The 18353-nt window shown below is 44.8% G+C and overlaps 1 protein-coding gene across 1 annotated transcript; it reads left to right on the forward strand.

Moving 5' to 3' along the window:
• Positions 1 to 5516: 5516 nt before the first annotated feature.
• On the forward strand, positions 5517 to 14994 carry znf281a (zinc finger protein 281a). The gene is made up of 7 exons (XM_084449224.1): positions 5517 to 5636; positions 7447 to 7907; positions 9407 to 9508; positions 10457 to 10583; positions 12584 to 12667; positions 12854 to 12972; positions 13172 to 14994. The coding sequence occupies exons 2-7, from the start codon at positions 7497 to 7499 to the stop codon at positions 14816 to 14818; spliced, it is 2490 nt and encodes an 829-aa protein (XP_084305350.1). The 5' UTR covers positions 5517 to 5636; positions 7447 to 7496; the 3' UTR covers positions 14819 to 14994.
• The last annotated feature ends 3359 nt before the right edge of the window (positions 14995 to 18353 follow it).

Genomic DNA, 18353 nt, shown 5'->3' on the forward strand with positions numbered 1-18353 from the left:
CGCGTATTCAAGTTAAAAGTGGTGTGTGATCTGCGCGCTCCGCTCGCGCTATCTCAAACAGTCAAGACACCATGCCCGCACCAAAAAGGGAGCGAGAGGGACTGAGGAGTATACATTTACTCCGTCTTGTGGGCTGTCGAAGATAAAAAAAAAAAAAGGGCGGTGTGTGTTTTTGTGTGTGTGCGTCTGTGTGCGCGTGTGCGCCCGCGGGTGGGGTTAGGGGTGGGAGGTGTGTGTGCGTGCGTGGGCGCGCGGGGGGGGGGGGGGGGGGGAAGTCATGCAGGACACAATCGGTCCAGTTTTATCGGGGAATGCAACTATTCCAATTTAAATGGCAGCAGTATTGAAGGCTACCAACTCTATTAATCTACAATCTGATATATTGTTTGTTATGCTTAGCCTAGAGGTATCAATGGTAATACAATGTCCAGAGAGCAGACTGGAGAGCCTAATTATTCGACAGAGATGTATAACTCCCAATTAATGATTCGATAACATGCCGCACAATGTCACACAATGCCATCTACCGGAGAGAAAAATAATGTTCATTATATTACTGTATATGAATGAATTGCTGTGTTCCGCCAATGTTCTCTTTAAAACAGAACCGTTTTCTGCTAAATGCGTCTCCCCTCTAGTTTCCTGTGGAGCCATGTTATTGATCCAAGGCTAGCCTACTCAGGCCCATTTTAGTTTAACCTCAAGGATCAATTAAGCGCGTTCAACCTTGGCAATCTATGCTAATCAGGCGGCACAAATTAATTTATTCGTATTGGGACTGCTGTAGGCTATCTGGACCATATATGGCCACGATCGGCATGCTACGGTATATGTGCGGTGTCTGCTATTGGCCTGTCCAGTATTGTAAATTATTGGACTTTTTCCCAGAGATAGTCTCATCCTCGATTTATGTCCTCCTGGCCAATGCTTGCCAATATCTATATAATGGTTTTCTCATTTTCATAAAATCCTTCTCTCCTCCTTCAAAGAGAAAATCCACTGGACCAGTGAAAGCCCAAGACTACCATCCCCACACAGGGATACCAGTCCAGGGTCAGTGTCCAGACAGCAGACAGAATATGAGTCTGCCAGAGAACAGAAGACAGACCACTGGGCTGCCAGCCAAGCTTTCCTGTCTACAGGCACAGCAACAAGATTCTACACCCAATGAAGTGTAACACAATGTAAAAACACTCAGAAGAAGAATTTGGGATTACTGTGTTGATGTCCCATCACTATTAATGTAAAACATGTTTGTTTTAAAGGAAGAACAGCAACATTAGACGTAGTCATAGTCTTGCAATTATCATTTTGATAGATAGATAGATAGATAGATAGATAGATAGATAGATAGATAGATAGATAGATAGATAGATAGATAGATAGATAGATAGATAGGGCCTCCCAAACGAGGCAATACAAGCGCAAAAAAGGCACAGTATTCTCATTGATACGTATAGTCTATTCTGTCATTCTTTATGGCGTGCTATTCGATTTTTATGATTTATAGATGAATTAGACAAAATGTCTTGCTTTATAAAGTTTTCAGAGTAAATGCTCTCCCAGTTCAAACCTCTGTTGCTATGTTGCAGGGAATAACCTCAATAAGGGGCCGACTCTGCAACCGGGGCTCAGCCTCTTACTTTTGGCTGGTCTCACTCACCCTTCTATTCCTGCATGGCTTCCACTAACAGACAAGAATGTAATGGGATACTCACACATTCAGTTTGTTGAGAATCCTCCTTCTGGATTTGATAGATTGATAGGTCAATCAAAATGGCATCAAAGGTTTTATTTGTCGCTTTAACTTGTGATTGCAGCGAATACACTCCAACAGGACACTCCCATTCAGAGGCCTGTATTATGATATGACTCTGGACAGGCCCGAGTTGGGGTTGATTAATCTAGATTCAACAGAGCAGCAGGAACAAATGCATTATCTGCAGCAATAATACAGTCGTCCCCTGCTGCCATGAAGGTCCCCACACAGTCATATAATTTCTATCGGCCACATCGGAGGAGGACGGTATATACCAGTAATCTATAGCCAGACAGTGAGTAAATGAATTGAGGATGGGTCCCGGAGGTTTTACACTCCATCAACTCACGTATAAATCACTGTAGCGTCTCTACCTCCATGTTGACCCAAGGGAATGACTGTTGCAGATTTATACCCGAATTCAGCATGTTGCATGTTTCAGTTCATATTTCAAGGAGATCTCCCTTTGAACCTACAGTATAGTATTTAGATTACAGTTTGTTCCTGAAATGGCATTGTGAAACTGGTCTCATTTTCATTTCCTCTACCTATCAAAATTGTGACGGAGATATCAAATGAATAAATAATAACCCTTCAGCCTGTAGGCTCATCTTTTTCTTTTGCTCTGATTGGCCTTTTATATACTTCTTATAATCATCCATCAGAAGTCAAGAAGAAAACTTGCTAGGTCACCACAATGTGTGTATGTTTTTAAGTGGTGCAGACACTTCTACAGTATGAGTGACATGTGTGTCTGTCCGTCCGCATGTGTGTGTCCATGTGTCCATTTGTAGCATGAGATTTACACCGTACCGTTGCACATCAGCAGACGGCAGTAGAGATTGCAGAGCACCGCTTACTTCGTCGCCTGGTTGTGACTTTTTCCATGTAGCCTACTGTATTTGTTTTGTGTGATAAAGCACAGCTGTTTTCAAATAACTCTCACCAGGAGCTGCCATGTGATTTTGAACATGACACATCTGGTGATTAAACAAAAAAAAGTGTTATTATCTAAGCCTGAGAAGACATTTGTCTAAGCCAATGTCTATATTATGGTTTTCTCATTTTCATAAAATCCTTCTCTCCTCCTTCAAAGAGAAAATCCACTGGACCAGTGGAAGCCCAAGACTACCATCCCCACACAGGGATACCAGTCCAGGGTCAGTGTCCAGACAGCAGACAGAATATGAGTCTGCCAGAGAACAGAAGACAGACCACTGGGCTGCCAGCCAAGCTTTCCTGTCTACAGGCACAGAGACAAGATTCAGTACAGCCTCTACACCCAATGAAGTGTAACACAATGTGAAAACACTCAGAGGAAGAATTTGGGATTACTGTGTTGATGTCCCATCACTATTCCTGTAAGATGCAGAGCAGCAATATTAAAAGAAGTCATAATCTACTCAGAGGAAGAATTTGGGATTACTGTATTGATATCCCATCACTATTCCTGTAAAACATGTTTGTTTTAAAGGAAGAACAGCAATTAGTCTAGCAATTGTCATTTTGATAGATAGATAGATAGATAGATAGATAGATAGATAGATAGATAGATAGATAGATAGATAGATAGATAGATAGATAGATAGATAGATAGATAGATAGGGCCTCCCAAACGAGGCAATACAAGTGCAAGAAAGGCACAGTATTCTCATTGATGGTATTGTAGCTGATTACGTATAGTCTATTCTGTCATTCTTTATGGCGTGCTATTCGATTTTTATGATTTATAGATGAATTAGACAAAATGTCTTGCTTTATAAAGTTTTCAGAGTAAATGCTCTCCCTGTTCAAACCTCTGTTGCTATGTTGCAGGGAATAACCTCAATAAGGTGCCGACTCTACAACCGGGGCTCAGCCTCTTACTTTTGGCTGGTCTCACTCACCCTTCTATTCCTGCATGGCTTCCACTAACAGACAAGAATGTAATGGGATATTCACACATTCAGTTTGTTGAGAATCCTCCTTCTGGATTTGGGGTTAGGAGAGCGAGCGAGCGAGAGAGAAAAGGGGGGGGGGGGGGGTTGGGAAAGCATTGCTATGCGCTCTGAATTATTGATGAAGAAAGAGAATTGATAACCATCTATGAACGTTCACATGAACTGGCAAGTTGATACCAGACGAGGTAATGATGTGAGATTGTTTTTCCTGCTTCTCAGTCGGACTCGGGCTTGCAGGTACAGACATGTTCTCATCTAGAGCCCCTCTGTACTGAGAGCAGATAGGTTTACCAGGGGCTGAGTCATGACGCCTAAATGTCCCATCTAGAGCTTCCAGCCACTTAGAGAATGATGGGAAGATGAACTTTGGCTAGTCTTGAAATGACATTGTGCGAGCGTGTGTGTGTGTGTGTGTGTGTGTGTGTGTGTGTGTGTGTGTATATATATATATACACACACATATATATATAGGCCTATATATACACACACAGACACACACACACACACCACACACACACACACACACACACACACGTATATGCACACGCACACACACACACACACACATATATATATATAATAATGTCTCAGTGTAATCCTCTCAAGGTTTTGTAAAATGCACAGTGATTTTACCAAATGTCCTCAATAAACCTCAGGCCCCTGGATATCTTCAATTGTTGGGCATAAAAAATAAATAAAGAGGCACATCTTTAATATGTCCATAACCGAACACCCAAACACTCTGATTTCTCACAGATCTATGGCATAAGTGCAAATAGCCTCCACCCCAAGCGAGCAGAGTCACACTGCTGAATCTATTATCCTAATGCATATTTGAACACTCTTGAGATGAGAGTGATTTCAAAGATTCAGCTGTCTGCAATGTGGGTTGTAATCAGGGATATAAAGGTAGGGAGGGGCATTAAAAACCAATCCACTGACCCTCTCTACATTAACTCTACACGATCTCTATTTCAATTATGCTCTGTTCTCTGAATTAATTGGGTCGTTAGTACAGGCAATAAGAAGCGTGGGTGAGCCTAAATAAAAGGCGATTCAGTTGGATGTGTAGGCTACACAATGGCATTCATTCTAGCAGATAGTAGGGAGTTCTGAGCTAATTCTGAGAGACTGTTTTGCCAGTTTGATGTCGGTTATACTTGATCTCTAATTCTCTCATTTTGGCAATCACAGTTGTTTTAAATGTTGCTTTCATCACAGGAGAGCAGAGTAACTAATTAGTGTGTAGCTATTTCTGGTAATTGATTTATTTTGTGCTAAATATGTCGCAATATCCAACAGCATTGAAAACCAGAGCTATATCCTCTTACACTTTTAAGACATACAGTGTCCTATTTCTTCAGTAATTGGGACCCAGAGGGACACTCTCAATTTTAAGACTTGTACACCATGTGGAAGGGGAGAGGAGAGTGGTTTTAACAGGGGGGCACTAGTGCATAGTGCAGTGGAATAATACTAGAACTAAGTCTACTCACACACCGGCACTGTATGCTTCCATATTCACTACATATCTTCCATATTTACTTAAAAAAAATAATTAAAAAAAATTACTTTGACATATGGCTCTTTTAATGAAAGACAGACACAGAAGAGATCAGATGATATTCAAAATATTCAAAATTAGAATATTTTCTATTAACTATTATTTTTGGCAATACAAGATAAATACAGATAATACTGTAAATACGAGACAGTCCTGCACTGCGGTTTATTCCTCGCCATTGCTCCCCTGGTCCTGCATCCGTCTGTGACTCTTCGCAGGACCCGTCCGCAAGCTAAACCCATAATTCCCCGCGCTGAGACAAGATGGAAGAATACAGCAGCTGCGGGAGAACAATGTTTGGGCTGTAAAAATTGAAACGGACGACCGAAGGTGAATTAAACAATTCGAAACAGATATTTGGGGTCATGCACTGGTAAGAGAACTGGAAAAAATATGTTTGGACGAACTTGAACGCAATAACCTCAAGCATGCTTGTGGGACAGACAACAAAGCCCAGCGCATTAACATTACTTAGCATTCGCCAGCCACACAGCATTGCTGGAGCTGAGCATCAATTGTTCGCTCTAGTTGCATGGGCCATTTGTTATATGGGGTTAACGTTGCCGCTTGTGTCGCACCATCAGTCCTTCACCTAATTGCCTGCCCGCTACCGTATTTAACCTAGCCTGTATACGTTTTAAGTGATTTCTTGGCGTGTATTAGGTTTTGTATGCAATCATCTTTGCTATCGAATGTTGCAGACAGTTTTGCCTGAGAACGCTCGCGCGCACAAGCCAACTCGTCGCACTCAATAAAATATTCTTTATTATTCAGAATTCCTTAACATGGAAGCGAATTTAGTGTCAACGACGTGGACTCTCAATCCTCACGTGCTGGTGGAATGTAAAGTTATAAGATACACCCTTGCCAACTACTTTATTCTGTTGAGTATTCTGTTATGGCAATGGCCGTATTAATAATTGCATGATCCTGCATCACAAAGGGCCCCGGCATACTGGTTAGCCAAATGGCTAATTGCTTGGTAGCTACGTTAGCTTCTCATAGCTCGCTGTCTTTCTCAATCTGATTGCATTCAGTGACGCGATGGATAGCTGGCGATATCTCGAGCGTTACTATTGCAACTCGTGTATCTATTTAGGAAAGTTTTAATCAGTGCGGCAACGCAGCTAGCAATGCATGGAGTGCAAGCAAGTAGGCATTACTATCTAACGTTTGCTAGCAGCTATCCAGCTAGCTAGTTAGCCAGCTTAGCTAGCCAGCAAGCTACGTAATGTTAGCTAGGGCAAATGGTTGTCTGCATTGCAGACAATGAAGTTGTCGTTGGACATACAGTAAAGTTGTTTTTAGACAGAGCTGAGGATATTCAGTCTTGTGGATCAATAATATGAAATAAAATGAGTTGCTAGTTGGCTACAGCCATCTAAAGATATCTGGCTAATTATCCTGTAAATGTTACATTTGACCTTGCGTTTATTTCCAATGAAATATGGCATTTAATGTAACTCCCAATCCAACCATTCAAATTGACTATTGAGATGCATTGCTGCTGTCTTGAGTCACGTTTGTCTTTCCCCCCACGGTTAAGGTCATGGGAGGATAACATGATCAAATATCCTGCCAGCCATTGTCACTAGCATTACGTGGCCTGGAGCCTCCTTTAGGTGCTAATTCTCAGCACAAATGAAATGGGTCTTATTTGCGATAACCAAGTCTCTTTTATTTTATTTACAAAGTTCACATTGTAGGGTGTGCGCATTTTAAGTTATCGCACATCTCTGTGACTGATGGATATCCTTCGATGGCGTCTGACTATGGAAAATAACACTGGTATCAAGCTATGTAGACTCTCGTTGACAGATAAGTCCATGCAAATAGGATGATTGGGCCTAGTAGGCCCATCAAACAGATTAACATGCAGGTTCAATCCTCTCTGCTCGTGGGATATCTGGTGCCAAGGTTTCAAATCTATATTTATCTTGTAATGAGAGTGGCAGCATGTTGTGTAGGCTGGCTGAAGGCAATATTTTTCTGTCTTCATTTAAAAGATAGTTCATCTAAGATATATCGGCAGATGTTGTTGACCCACAAATCCTAATTTTTAATCCATATCAACAGATGTTGAGGGTCTGAGACCACCAGACTGATTATTGAGCGGTTTGCATAACAGAGTAGTCATTTTTCAAAGTTTGTCATCCTCACTGCACAACCCTCCACCCCTCCAGGACGACTCCCGTTGGCTCCCTGTAGTTCGCCCCCCCTGCGCGACCTCAACATGAGCATCATTCAAGACAAACTAGGCAATGACTTCCTGCGCTCCAACGGGGTGATGGACGCCAACTTCGCCCCGGGCATGATCATGTACCTGCCCCCCGTGACCAGCTTCACGCGGCTGGCCGCCCACACCGTGATGCAGGACCTGCCCCCCCAGGAGGTGATCCTGAAGAAGGAGAGGGACTCGCCTGACTGTGGGATGGGCGGCGGCATGGGGGGCGCCCTGGGGTGCGGCGTCGGCGGCGTCGTGGGGGACTACGTCCACGCCATGGGCATCAAGCAGGAGAAGCTGACGGAGCATGACTACCGCCTGCCGCTGTACCCCGGCGGCCCCGGGAAGAGCACCGAGCTGCTGGAGCTGTCGCTGGGCAACCACCAGAGCCTGCTGGTGCATGACCTCAGCCTGGGCAACGTAAGACCTTCGGCCAGGGGGTGGGTGGGTGGGGGTGTGTGTGGTGTGTGTGTGTGTGTGTGTGTGCACGTGTGTGTGTGTGTGCGTGTGTGTGTGCATGTGTGTGTGTGTGTGTGTCTGGAGTAGATGGGGAATTTGTTTACCTGACCTATATTTTTAAAGAAATGTATATTTTGGACTCGGTTATACCTGTGTGTACTAAATGTCAGTATGTTAGCAGGGTAATTGTTCGATTCACTGCAAGTCTTAAGGCAAATGCTGTGTGCACATATCTCTATAAGTCCACTCCTGCTTTTGGTTTGTCAAACGAAGGATGGAGAATAGGATCTAATGGAGGGGTGAGGAGGCGGAGCTTGAGTATGTCTGGTAATGGCGGCATAAATCTCCTGATGGCTTGATATGCAAAATATAAATCACTCCCTCCCCAGAATGATCTCATCTGGCCTCAGTCAGCTTGAATGGAACCGTCTTGGCAAGGGCACTGCCGTCTTGTTTGAGCTTGCTCTTCAATTGTCTGCCGATGGTTCACACACACACACACACACACACACACACACACACACACACACACACACACACCTTTTGTTTGTCACAAGCCAGGATTGTGATCAGGAAGTGATCACCAGGCACTTGGCAAGCTAATTAGTACTCAAGGGTAATTTTCCTGTAACAATATTTTAATGGTTTATTCAAGGACAACTTGGAGGAGGGAGGCCTTTATACGATCAGTATCTGCTACAGAGACAAAACCTCTTTACAAACGAACATCTATGCGGGCATACACATTTAGAAAAAGCTTATTTTAGCCGAGCTAGTGGATTTGAAGAAAATGACTCATTGATTTGGCGCGCATCCAAAATGTTACTGTTCTCAGGATAATGGCATGCATATGAGCGTTCATACATATAATAGTTCAGCCATTTTGAGACCACTGGGCCTGTGCTCATCGGGTAGAGGAAATGAGTCTAGATTTGTTTTGGCTAGCTTTGTACCATTTCACTCGTGCACCCACACTCAAGGTCTGTCCATATGGTGTTGTGGAGATGCCGATTTGAGTAATAAAGTACACTGGGTTTGTGTCCATATGGTGTCGTGGATACTGATTTTGACTAATAAAGTTTCATTGATATTCAAATGGTGGGGGCTGTGTTGAAGAGCAGCTGATATCCCCCCTCCCCATACCAAATTAATGCAAATCCTTTGAAGAGGGATTCTCATACTGATGAGTACACACACAAAAACACTCTGAAGATGCCAGAAAAATCGGGCTGATAATGAATTGCAGCTTTGCGAAAGATGAAGTGGGCCATGAATTTGAGGTTAATTACTCCACCTCCTGGTGCCACCTCATGCTCTTTCTAATTCCAAAATGAGCTTTGACTAGATAATTGTTTTTGCTTATGGGAGCAAGGGCATGCTCCTGAATGTTTCAAAACCTTTAACTTCCTCTCAAGAAGTTTTTCCGTCTCACGTTCCCTCTCCTTTTGTCATCTTCACAGCTGCCGAGTCGGTCAGGAAAAGAGTCCACAGGGAGGAGAGGTCGAAGGTCAAACGGTGACGGGATGGAGGGGAAGCCCCGAAGGAAACGAGGGGAGGCAAAGGTGCGCGCTCGTCTTCATCCCTTTTAAACACCGTTCACAATCATCTGCGTCGTCATCTTTTTTAAACACCGTTCACAATCGTGTAGACCAAGGGCCCGTTCATACTCTACGCAAGCTACGCTAGCACGAGCCACGTCACGCTAAGAGAGGTGACGTTGACGTGTCCTCGCGTGTGTCATGGATAAAATCGTAATTCTACGCAAGCGCTCGCGTAGAGCCCGCATCAGCGTAGCTTGCGTAGCGTGTGAATCAGGCCCGAGGGTCTCCAACTCCAATCCTGGAGAGCTACTGTGTGTACACGGCTTTTGATCCAGTACCTGGCCGTGCTAGGTTAGGGTTGAAACGAAAAGCCTCCCCATGGGTCGCTCTCCAGGAATCGGGGAGATCTAGATATAGACTAGTTTTAACCGCTCAATTCAAACAAGCACAGCATTAGTCTGTACTTTTTTGTTGTTGTTCCGTCTTCTATGAAAAGCTGCCGTCTTGAATATGAAACCCAGGCGTGACTCTTCTCTTAAATGGTAAATGGACTGCACTTATATAGCGCTTTTCCACCTTAGCGGCACTCAAAGCGCTTTACAATGGCCTCTCATTCACCCATTCACACACATTCACACACCAATGGCGGTAGCTGCCATGCAAGGTGCTAACCTGCTCATTGGGAGCAATTGGGGGTTAGGTGTCTTGCTCAAGGACACTTCGACATGTGGACAGTCGGAGCTGGGATTCGAACCACTGACCCTCCGATCACTGAATGACCCGTTCTACCAACTGAGCTACAGCCGCCCCTTAACGTTCCCTCCTCTTTTCCATCCGAGTGGTGTTTATTTGAGCCTTTTCTCGGCCGTCTGTGTAGGATTCAAAGTCATTTGAGTTGGCGCAGTCACCTCAGAGTCGGGGACAGGATAAGTGAACCTGACCCGGCCTCTCTCTCCTCGTGTCCCGCAGCAATCGATGATGCTGGACGCAGATGGAGACAGTCTGTCACCCGGCACCAAGCCACACATCTGCGAACACTGCAGCGCCTCCTTCAGGAGCTCCTACCACCTGCGCAGACACGTCCTCATACACACAGGTACCCCCCATCCCTCCTGCTGTCTCTCATAAGGCTCTGGCTCTCCCTAACACCGTGTCCTAACTACACGCGACGCGAGCGAGCGTCGGCAACAAAATGCGTTCCATTGCTTTGTTTGCTATTGTTATGTCCTAACTGGACGCGAGCCACGCAGCGCGAAGCGGCGCGACGTTTTAACTGCCCTTTTGACGCTCGCCCTGTTCCTATTTTCCTCCTGTCGCTCGCGTTGACAGGCGTTCGTTCTTTAACTGTCTTCATTTAGACAAATGACGTAACAGAACAGGAAATTTAACGGATTCAGTTAGGACAGCAAGCATGTGATGTCGCGTTCTGTTGCTCGCGTCGCAAGCAGTTAGGACACGGTGTAAAGTGTTCACATGTAGTTCTTGTCACTTTCATGTTTAACATTTTGGAATGTTGAATACTGTTACTGCAGTTCATTGGTAGTTTGTATCAGGATAATTGGATATTAATGTTGCTTTCTTCCCAACTTGTTTTAAAACGGTTGAATAATGTTAGATTGGTTAGCATTGGTTCAGTTGCTAAAGTTGACGTGCTTGCTGGATTGTTTTGCGTGCAAAGGTTTGTGATTCAACTCTAGGAGCAATGGTTTCAAATGTGTGTTGGGTATTGTAGAGAGAGTTGGGTAATAATGGATGGGAAGCCAGGGTCAAAACGATGAATGAGAACCCAACTGCATGTGAGTCAAACAGATGAAATACTAGCTAACAGTAGGCCTACCTTTTCTCATTTTAATGGCGTATAACGTTACTTTCCCGCGCACAACGCAGCCACATCCATCAACACCTGTCACAACTGTCCCGCTTAAAAAGATATGGATGAGAATCTCGGTCTCGTTTGCGTCCATTGCGTTTAAAGAGCCGGCTGGTTGTTAGGTAACCAAGGTAACCAAACCCTTGTCTGCGCATGCGGGTTGTATGTACAGGGATCTGATATGGGTCACTTTTAAAAGTATATGTGTAAGCAGGCGGTCCAAAAAATCGGATATGGGCAAAAAATCAGATCTGGGCATCAAGACCCGCTGTGTTAATGCAGCCCAAAATATGTAATGTTCAGTCTACAAAGAAGTTGAGTCTCTTTGCCTTTGTCAATAGACAAAATTAAAGGCTACTATTTGTGTTATTGGTGGTCACTCTGGCTATTCAGTTATTGGTTTTCTGGCAGCAATAGTTAATATAATTCACAAGAAAAAGTTATACATTTATTATAATACTTTTTTGTACATAGCAATTGCCAAGCATAGAGCTCAAAGGGCTTTCCAAAAGAAACAAAATAAAATACAATGACGGAATACTGAAAAATACATGTATACTAACAATTTAAAAAGAGCATTAAAATAAAGCATTTTTTAATGACAATACGAGCAGATGGTAGTGACATTCAAACATCTAAAGGTTATGCCTGTACACTGAAATGTTTCTTCAACGCTTGTCCTGTAATTACAGGAACGAGACAGAATGTCAGGATGACAGTGCAAGTTCAAGAACGAGTTAAAAGAAGATCCCAAGTTCAGGGACTGGCTAGGTGAAAGAGGACCCCAAATTCAGGGACTGGCTAGGGGAAAGAGGACCCCTAGTTCAGGGACTGGCTAGGGGAAAGAGGACCCCTAGTTCAGGGACTGGCTAGGGGAAAGAGGACCCCGAATTCAGGGACTGGCTAGGGGAAAAGAGGACCCCTAGTTCAGGGACTGGCTAGGGGAAAGAGGACCCCCAGTTAGAATATATTAGTATATGGCTCGATCCCTGTGTCTCATACCAGCTAGATCATCACTGTAAATGTCCTGGAAAATGATCTGTAGAAAAAGGTGCAAACCCTGTTTGTGTGTTTAAAAAAAAAAAAAAGAAGCGATTTTTGTCTATATATTGACTCATCATCAGCGTGAACGGTACAGTGGGCTTTGTGCATTGTGTACAGTGGGCTTTGTGCAAAAATCAGAGGATTGAATGTCAGGTGGCCGCAACCCCGTGTCTGTGTCTCAGGTGAGAGGCCCTACAGGTGCAGCCAGTGCAACATGAGTTTCATTCAGAAGTACCTTCTCCAGCGGCATGAGAAGATCCACAGCGGTGCGTGAAACATTAATATTGTTACTACATTTATTTATTTTATTTTATTTTTATTTATTTATTTATTTATTTATTTATTTATTAAAACAAGTGTTACTAAACAAGGCACACATTACCTGTGAGAGGCCTGAACGTTCAGTGCTCCTGAAGACATGCCATTGACATGCTTTCCATTTCCCATGGCAGGAGAGAAGCCATTTTGCTGTGACCAGTGCAACATGCGTTTCATTCAGAAGTATCACATGGAGAGGCACAAGAGGACCCACAGCGGAGAAAAGCCATACAGATGTGAGACCTGCCAACAGGTTAGCTTTACACGCTGCCCATAAAGACTCTACTTACAAGCATGGCATGTGAATGAATCACACTGGTGATATTTCTCAGTGATTCCATTCCGTATTTGTGTCGGTTTGAAACGGTTCAAAATGAAAATCGGTCAATTAAAAGATACCCGATCAAATTGTACCACGCTTCCATGAGCGAACTGTCTCTGTGCCCTTGCAGTATTTTTCCAGGACAGACCGACTGCTCAAGCACAAGCGAACCTGTGGAGAAGCCATAAAGAAGGGTCTGGACCCCGGGATGCTGGACCTCGGCTGCGCAGACATGGCCCACGGCAGCTACGGAATCACTCAGGGAAACGCTGGGGCCTCGGGCCGCAAGAGGGGCCGCTCCAAAAACTCCGGGGAGGGCGGGGAGCGCAAGAGGAAGAAAGGGGCGGCGGCGGCCGAAATGGGGGCGTCGCACGTCCACGGGGCTTCGTCCGGGGGATACGCCCTCCACGACTACTCTGTGGAGAATCACACCGTGTCGTCGTCGTCCTCCTCCGCTCAGCCGGGGCCCAGCATGCATCAGGGGCACCAGGGCCGAGCCCCAAAGATGGCCTTTAAGAAGGCCAACCGCAAGGGTCTGGACAAGGGCGCGCTGGGGCAGGCCAAGCAGGGCTCCATGGATCAGGACTCAGGCGGAGGTTTGGACGGCCTTGGCCTTCTGCAAACCCCCGGGCCCAAGGCGGGGCCCACCAGTAGTAACTATGACGACGCCATGCAGTTCCTGAAGAAGAGGCGGTACCTGCACGCCGCCAACAACGCCGCGTCGTCGGGGGTGGCCGGCGGCGGCGGCAACGACTACGACGTCGCCGTGGGCCACCTGTCCTCCCAGCAGTCGGTCATCCAGGGGGTGGTGACGGGCGCCATGGACAGCGAGACGCCCCTGAGCCTGCTGGACTCGTCCCCCATGGGCGTGGACAAGCACGACAAGTCGGGCATCCCGGACGAGGTGCTCCAGAGCCTGCTGGAGCACTACACCCACAAGCCGGACGGCTCCCACCACGACGTGCACTTCGACCTCGGCGACCAGCACGTGGAGCTGCACCCGCCCTCGGCCGACGGGCCCGACCTGGGCGCCGACGCTGACTCCCCGAGCCCGTCCGGCGACAAGACGGTCATCATGCACGAGTACTCGCGCTTCCTCCTACAAGCCTTGGAGCGTACCAGCCAGACCGCCGGGTTCCCCCTGGGGCCCAGCCCACCCGCCACCGGCCCCTTCGTCACCAGTACCCACAACCCCCTCTACTCCGACAAGAACGTCTACACTACGTCCCCCCTGGAGTGTGGCTACAGCCAGTCGGGCTCCCCCTCCTCGCTGCCCTCCTCCGTGCCAAAGTCCCACTTCGCACTGCTGTCCGGCACCTCTCCCCAGCACAGCTTCCACCTGAGCAGCCTGGAGCACCAGCAGCTCACCCCCTCTCAGGAGCTGACCGACCAGATCGAGAAACAGCACCACTCCTCCTCCTCCCCGCCCTCCTCCTACCAGATCAGCCCGTCGGACCTGGGCGGCGGCGGCCAGAAGGAGCAGTCGGCCAAAAACGGCGCGGTGGTCTACCCGCTGGCCCCTTCCCAGGAGCTGGCCTCCCTGGACCCCTCCAAGTCCTCCTACCAGATCGAGAACTTCGCCCAGGCCTTCGGCGCCCAGTTCAAGTCTGCCGGCCGTGGCGCCTTGTCTTACGGCAGTGACTCTAACGGGGAGGTGGACCACCATAGGATAAGGACGCCTGTCTCCGAATTCTCAGGGTATTCTAGTTTGCTAGCCGACGTCAATGAGCCAGTCAGTACAGGTTCCAAAACCCCAACAAGCCAAAGCTACAGATGAGGGCCTGGTAGGGGGGAGAACGTTCTGTTGATGAAAATACATGTTTTTTCCGCTTATTTTTTTTTTAGCGCTCCTATTTTATTATTATTATTAATATTATTATTTTATTTTATTTCATTATTTTATAAGTGATGTTTTGTTTAATTATTACACTGCGCTTAGTTTGCCTGCCCCAGCCCTGTCCCTGGGCTAGGCCCGAGGCCTCCCACAATGCAACTGTATTACATATCCTTCTTTTCACGCAAGATATGTATCAAGTCTTTATTCATTTTCAGTTGGTGTCATGAAAGTAAAGTAGCAAAGGACTTGTTGTTTTTTTTCCCATGAGCTTAAGTGTTTTAGCAATCAACTTTACAACTGTAAGATAATGGAAATGGCAGGGAATAGCCCAGAACTGAAATAGCAAAAAATAAATAAAAAAAATAGAGAAGAATATTGTCTGTTACAAGGATAAAAGTATTACTCAGGAAAAAGTGAACAAGGAAAATCTGATGTGGTGCATTGAGAGCTAATTTGGGAGGAGTCAGTTTGCAACTACAAAGATGATGCTTTGTTGTTTTTTTATGTTTTATTCCTTGGTGAATGAGTGCAACTATACTAAGAGGCTGCTGCCAGGTCACACTGAGAACATTTTCCACTTAGCTAGAGAGAGATTATGGTACTTTCTTGTCAATGTGAAACTCATGTTTTCTTCAATAAGGGCCATATATATTTATAAGAATATATTATATATATATGTATAATAACAGATATAATCACTGGGCATCTGCCAGGTGACTCAGCGGGAGAGAGGATGGTGAGTTTGGGGGTAATTGTCCCTGTTAGTTTTGGGACGACAAGTGTTGCTAGGGCTTCTCCTCGACCAATAGAGGTTGCTGTTGGACAGTAGTGGAATGGCCTTCCCTCATCTCGCCTCTCTCTCCCTCTCCTGAAACTCTCCTTTTTCTTTAAAAAGAATCCAATTAGCACTTTGAGCCGTTTATGTCATTTGATAAACTCTCCCAACAGATCATGGAAAGTCCAACACTATCGGCGTCGAGATGAGTTTGGGGGGGATATGCAGACGGGGGTTTGTGGGGTGCAGTGGACGGGTTGAGGGGTGGGGGGAGTGGGCTTCTTTGATTTGGGGTTATCTACTTTTGAACTGCATCGTTTTGGGAGGATGTGTCATGGGGGGTGATGTTGGTCTTTTTTTTTTTTATGAACGTTGTCTCGTTTTCTTTTGATGGTGTTTAGGGTGCGTTTAGACAGGGAAGGGGAGGGGGGGTTGATTTTAAGGGAAAGTTAAGTGTTAAAATGGGAAAATGTTAATGTGTTTCACTGCCCCTAGTTTTAGTTCAATTACTACCCGGTTTAGCAGTTTTGCTTTACTATTTGAATTAGATGAATAATGTGTTTAAGTGGCTGAATATTCTGATACTGTTACTGAAGCAGCTTCGAAGCCATGTCAGGAAATGTCAGGAATTTGAATTGTACTCATTTGTAACTAACAAACGAACAGTGGTCATGAATGGCATGTTTGTGGGTGGTACCAAGGGTACTGCTGGGACGCCCAATCCTTGCCGGTGAAGAATTTATCAAAATATTAGTTTTCTTTTTGCATGTTTCTCATGCATTGTAACAATTTTATTTCTTGCAATCCTGAAATTATTCTTTGATTCATGCTGTACTCTTTGTAAATCAAACGATAATTGCTTTGTCTTCCATAGACACAACTCGCCTTTTATACTAGATAAACTCTCCCTTGATTCTCATTACTAAATCTATCTTTGACACAATCATGAAACTGGGCTGAATGACTGCAGCGTTGCAATATCATAGGGAACAACGACTGACCACTAGAAGTATGCGCTAGGTTTGGGGGTGTGGGCTAAACAATAAAGTTAGAATTGACCCGTTATATACCTCCTATCACTGTAAACACGCTCCCAGGGACAAAGGACAAACCGTTTGATGTGTGTAGCAGAGATGCTGTATGTACAGAACACATTTTTGCGTGTGACTATTTTTAAACCTTGTGTAAATGACATTGATTGGAACCTGGAAGAGATGTCGCTGTAGGGTCCTGTGATGTTGAATACCGACCAGTGTTTAAATCTACTCTTAAACTCCTGTCTCCTAGGTACATTTTCTGTTACACGCCATGTTGTTTTACTGACACATGCCTATTGTTTACAAAAATGTACAAAACACTACATCTTAATGTTGCCCCCCCCCGCCATACGATTAGCATGATTTCTTTTGTACAACTCTATTGTATTTCTTTCCCCATTGGCCACCATATGGAATTTGTAACTGATGTTATCTTCCCTGTTTCTTTTTGCTTCCAGACCGTTGTGATATGAATCACAGGGCTGTACTTGTCCATTGAATTTATAATTGATTAGGAAAACCAATAAAAATGCTGTTATCAAGAACCTTTTTTAATCTTTTTTTTTTATTTTTTCCGTGTTTCGTGGAACATTTGTTTTTAGTATTGTTTTATACTTTTGGTGGCTGATACACTTTTTGTGCTGATTTGAGGTGATATTAACCATAGCGTTATCAGTGCACACACGTGTCTATTTCTTCATATATATATATATATACACACACACACACACACACTAGGCCTATGCCTAATTGAAAATGGTCTCTAATGGTGTCATTAGTACTCGAATAATAGGTTACAAGACTGCCGCCAGAAATGTAAACTTATCAATCAAGTTATTTGTGTTTGCTTTTAAAGCAGACTCATTAGAACCTGTGTTCTGGTTGTCCAGTAGTTACAGGAGCAGCTCACTACTGTTATTTCCTACCTGTCTAAATCCTGCCATGCTCAAATTGAGATGGACTTTCCATTCAAACTGCTAAGTATGTGCCACTGTATCGTATAGCAGCCAGTCAATTCCTCTTTATTCTGTTTGAGGAATTACATGCTTCCTCATGCCACCAAATAATTTTTGGTAAATGTAATTGATATACAAATTACATACACATTCTCCAAAACATATTACCATTATGGCAGGATATTCATGCAATATCAATTACATTTGTTTTTTTACATTCACATTTTAGCCTTTATCTAAAGTGACTTGCAATAAGTACATTTGTCAAGAGTAAACATCTACATCCCAGTCATCTTCAGTCAAGCCTTCAAGAACAAGTGCCACTAGCACTCAGTGCTACAGAAACAAGTATACAGTATGCTGTGGACTTTGGCAGAGCTGTTCTGTGATAGCCATGTGATCTCATGAATATTATCAAGGTCGTGTGTTGTCCGTGGTTGATGATGAACTAGCCGATTGTGCTGATATCAGATCTAGCACATTAGGCCTACTTAATTTGCCGTCTGAGGTGTTAAATAGTATCGTTCACACTGGTTATCTTAAAATGGAATTGATAATCAGATTGTTTTGCTCTGTATGATAAGAATGGGTCCTAAGTGTGTAAAGTGATATCACCACCCTGTTGTCTCATCTCTGGACCACACCCTGTGGATTTGAGTATTGTTCGCGGGACTCACTCCATGGAGGAATCTGACAGTTTTAATGTC

The sequence above is a fragment of the Borostomias antarcticus genome, assembly GCF_949987555.1.
Source record: "Borostomias antarcticus genome assembly, chromosome: 14".
Taxonomy (NCBI): domain Eukaryota; kingdom Metazoa; phylum Chordata; class Actinopteri; order Stomiiformes; family Stomiidae; genus Borostomias; species Borostomias antarcticus.